The 3,215-nt window shown below is 41.1% G+C and overlaps 1 protein-coding gene across 1 annotated transcript; it reads left to right on the plus strand.

The window, feature by feature from the left end:
• Nucleotides 1–591: 591 nt before the first annotated feature.
• LOC102952255 (glycerol kinase) lies at nucleotides 592–2,453 on the plus strand. Its single transcript, XM_007084909.3, has one exon. It carries the CDS (start codon nucleotides 633–635, stop codon nucleotides 2,292–2,294), a length of 1,662 nt encoding a protein of 553 aa, XP_007084971.1. The 5' UTR covers nucleotides 592–632; the 3' UTR covers nucleotides 2,295–2,453.
• Nucleotides 2,454–3,215: the final 762 nt, after the last annotated feature.

The raw sequence follows: 3,215 nt of genomic DNA on the forward strand, positions 1-3,215 counted from the left end.
TTTGAGATGCATATTGAATAAAGGCATGATAGCTTTTGCAGATGGATTAGATGTGCTGTATGAGAGAATGGTGGTAGATGATATGCCTTTGGATTTTTGTCCTAAGCAAGTAGAAGAAGGATATTGTGATTTACTAATGTGGGCAAAATTCTGGAGGATCATGTATGATGAGGATGACAAATGCCTGTTTTTGGACATATTACATTTAGAATGCCTTTTGGACATCCAAGGGGATAACTGAGTTAGGCAATTGGCTATATATAAAACTGATGTTTAAGCAAGACTTCAGTTTAGAAAGTTTTAGATATAAGTTATGGGGTCATCAGCATAAAGATGGTATGTCAAGGCAGGGGACTTGATGAGAACCTCTAAGGAGACAGAGTATATAGAGAAGAAAGGATGTCAGAGATTGAGACCTGGGTTTTGCTGACCACAGTGATGGGGAAGATGAAAAAGCAGCAAAAGTGACAGGAGCTAGAGCAGTGGAGAGGTAGGGATCAAGAGAATGGGTTTCCGGCATTCAGCCGTTGTAGCCGACCTCCTTGCCTTCTGTCTCACCACCTGCCCCTCCCCCGCGTGCCACCGTCTCCCTGGAAACTGGACGCAATACCCGCTGACCGGAAGCTGGTTTCATGGCAGCCGCGAAGAAAGCAGTTTTGGGGCCATTGGTGGGGGCAGTGGACCAGGGCACCAGCTCAACGCGCTTTTTGGTTTTCAATTCAAAAACAGCCGAACTACTTAGTCATCATCAAGTGGAAATAAAACAAGAGTTTCCAAGAGAAGGATGGGTGGAACAAGACCCTAAGGAAATTCTGCAGTCTGTCTATGAGTGTATAGAGAAAACATGTGAGAAGCTTGGACAGCTCAATATTGATATTTCCAACATAAAAGCTATTGGTGTCAGTAACCAAAGGGAAACCACTGTAGTCTGGGACAAGTTAACTGGAGAGCCTCTCTACAATGCTGTGGTGTGGCTTGATTTAAGAACCCAGTCTACCGTTGAGAATCTTAGTAAAAAAATTCCAGGAAATAATAACTTTGTCAAGTCTAAGACAGGCCTTCCACTTAGCACTTACTTCAGTGCTGTGAAACTTCGCTGGCTCCTTGACAATGTGAGAACAGTGAAAGAGGCTGTTGAAGAAGACAGAGCTCTTTTTGGGACCATTGATGCATGGCTTATTTGGAGTTTGACAGGAGGGACCAACAGAGGTGTCCATTGTACAGATGTAACCAATGCAAGTAGGACAATGCTTTTCAACATTCATTCTCTGGAGTGGGATAAAGAGCTCTGTGAATTTTTTGAAATTCCAATGAAAATTCTTCCAAATGTCCGGAGTTCTTCTGAGATCTACGGCCTAATGAAAGCTGGGGTCTTGGAAGGTGTCCCAATATCTGGGTGTTTGGGAGACCAGTCTGCTGCATTGGTGGGACAAATGTGCTTCCAGGATGGACAAGCCAAAAATACCTATGGAACAGGCTGCTTCTTACTGTGTAATACAGGCCATAAGTGTGTGTTTTCTGAACATGGCCTTCTGACCACAGTGGCTTACAAGCTTGGCAGAGACAAACCAGTGTATTATGCATTGGAAGGTTCTGTAGCTATAGCTGGTGCTGTTATTCGCTGGTTAAGAGACAATCTTGGAATTATAAAGAGCTCAGAGGAAATAGAAAAACTTGCTAAAGAAGTAGGTACATCGTATGGCTGCTATTTCGTCCCTGCGTTTTCAGGGTTATATGCACCTTACTGGGAGCCCAGCGCAAGAGGGATCATCTGTGGGCTCACTCAGTTCACCAATAAATGCCATATTGCTTTTGCTGCATTAGAAGCTGTTTGTTTCCAAACCCGGGAGATTTTGGATGCCATGAATCGCGACTGTGGGATTCCACTCAGTCATTTACAGGTAGATGGAGGAATGACCAACAACAAAATTCTTATGCAGCTACAAGCAGATATTCTGTATATTCCAGTAGTGAAATCCTCAATGCCTGAAACAACTGCCCTGGGAGCTGCCATGGCAGCAGGGGCTGCAGAAGGAGTTGATGTTTGGAGTCTCCAACCCGAGGATTTGTCAGCGGTTATGATGGAGCGGTTTGAACCCCAGATCAACGCTGAGGAAAGTGAAATTCGTTACTCTACATGGAAGAAAGCTGTGATAAAGTCAATGGGTTGGGTTACAACTCAGTCTTCGGAAAGTGGTGACCCTAGTATCTTCTGTAGTCTACCCTTGGGCTTTTTTATAGTGAGTAGCATGGTAATGTTAATCGGAGCAAGGTACATCTCAGGTATCCCATAAATAATACCAACTCATGGATTCCAAAGATGTGAGCTCTTTGCCTAGTGAAAGAATCTAACGATTGTCTCTTAATGTGATGTCACTGTTCATAGTATAAGTCACTTGCTACATGACCCTTCAAGTAGACCTGGGCTTCGAAATAAAGAAAATTCAGCAGAATGCTATAGAAACATTTGGTGTGGTTTTTTTTAACATGGAGAGTTAAGATTGGACCCACCACCTTTGGGGCTGACCCCTCATTTGCCATTATGTTCTGCCCCATTCCCTCTGAGACCTAGGAAGAATTCAGATCCTTCATTGGAATCTTTCATCAAACATATTCAAACACTGATGGTCTGGGATTTGATTCTCTGCACTACACACATTTGATTAAGAAGTGATTACTAACCACCTATAAATGAGCGACTTTTTGTCTGTTTCTTTTTGACAGACCCTAAAAGTCTTCTTTTGTGCATATTAAGAAGACCACAACATCTTCAGTGAATGTTTAAATGGAAACCTCTACTAAATTCTTAAAATGTAAATTTAGTACTCTCATAGCCTAGATATTTTTTAGAAAGGTATTTGCCAAAACTGAAATTCTTCAGACCTTTTACCTGATTTTGCTAATTCACTGAATTGCTGTCTGGATCTTATAGGGAAGAACACTTTTTCTTTCTTTTTTCATCTCTTCTTTTTATATTTCTTACTTTGTATGTATAACATACATGCCTATATGTTTTATATACTGAGAGTAACCCATTTATAAGTTAAGAGTACATTTGATCTCACTAATTACATTGAATTTCTGTCTGGATCTTATAGGAAGAACACTATTTTTTTCTTTCCATCTCCTTTTTATATTTCTTACTTTGTACGTATAACATATATGCCTTTATATTTTATATACAGAGGGTAGCCTATTTATAAATTAAGAGCACA

The sequence above is a fragment of the Panthera tigris genome, chromosome B2, assembly GCF_018350195.1.
Source record: "Panthera tigris isolate Pti1 chromosome B2, P.tigris_Pti1_mat1.1, whole genome shotgun sequence".
Lineage (NCBI taxonomy): Eukaryota > Metazoa > Chordata > Mammalia > Carnivora > Felidae > Panthera > Panthera tigris.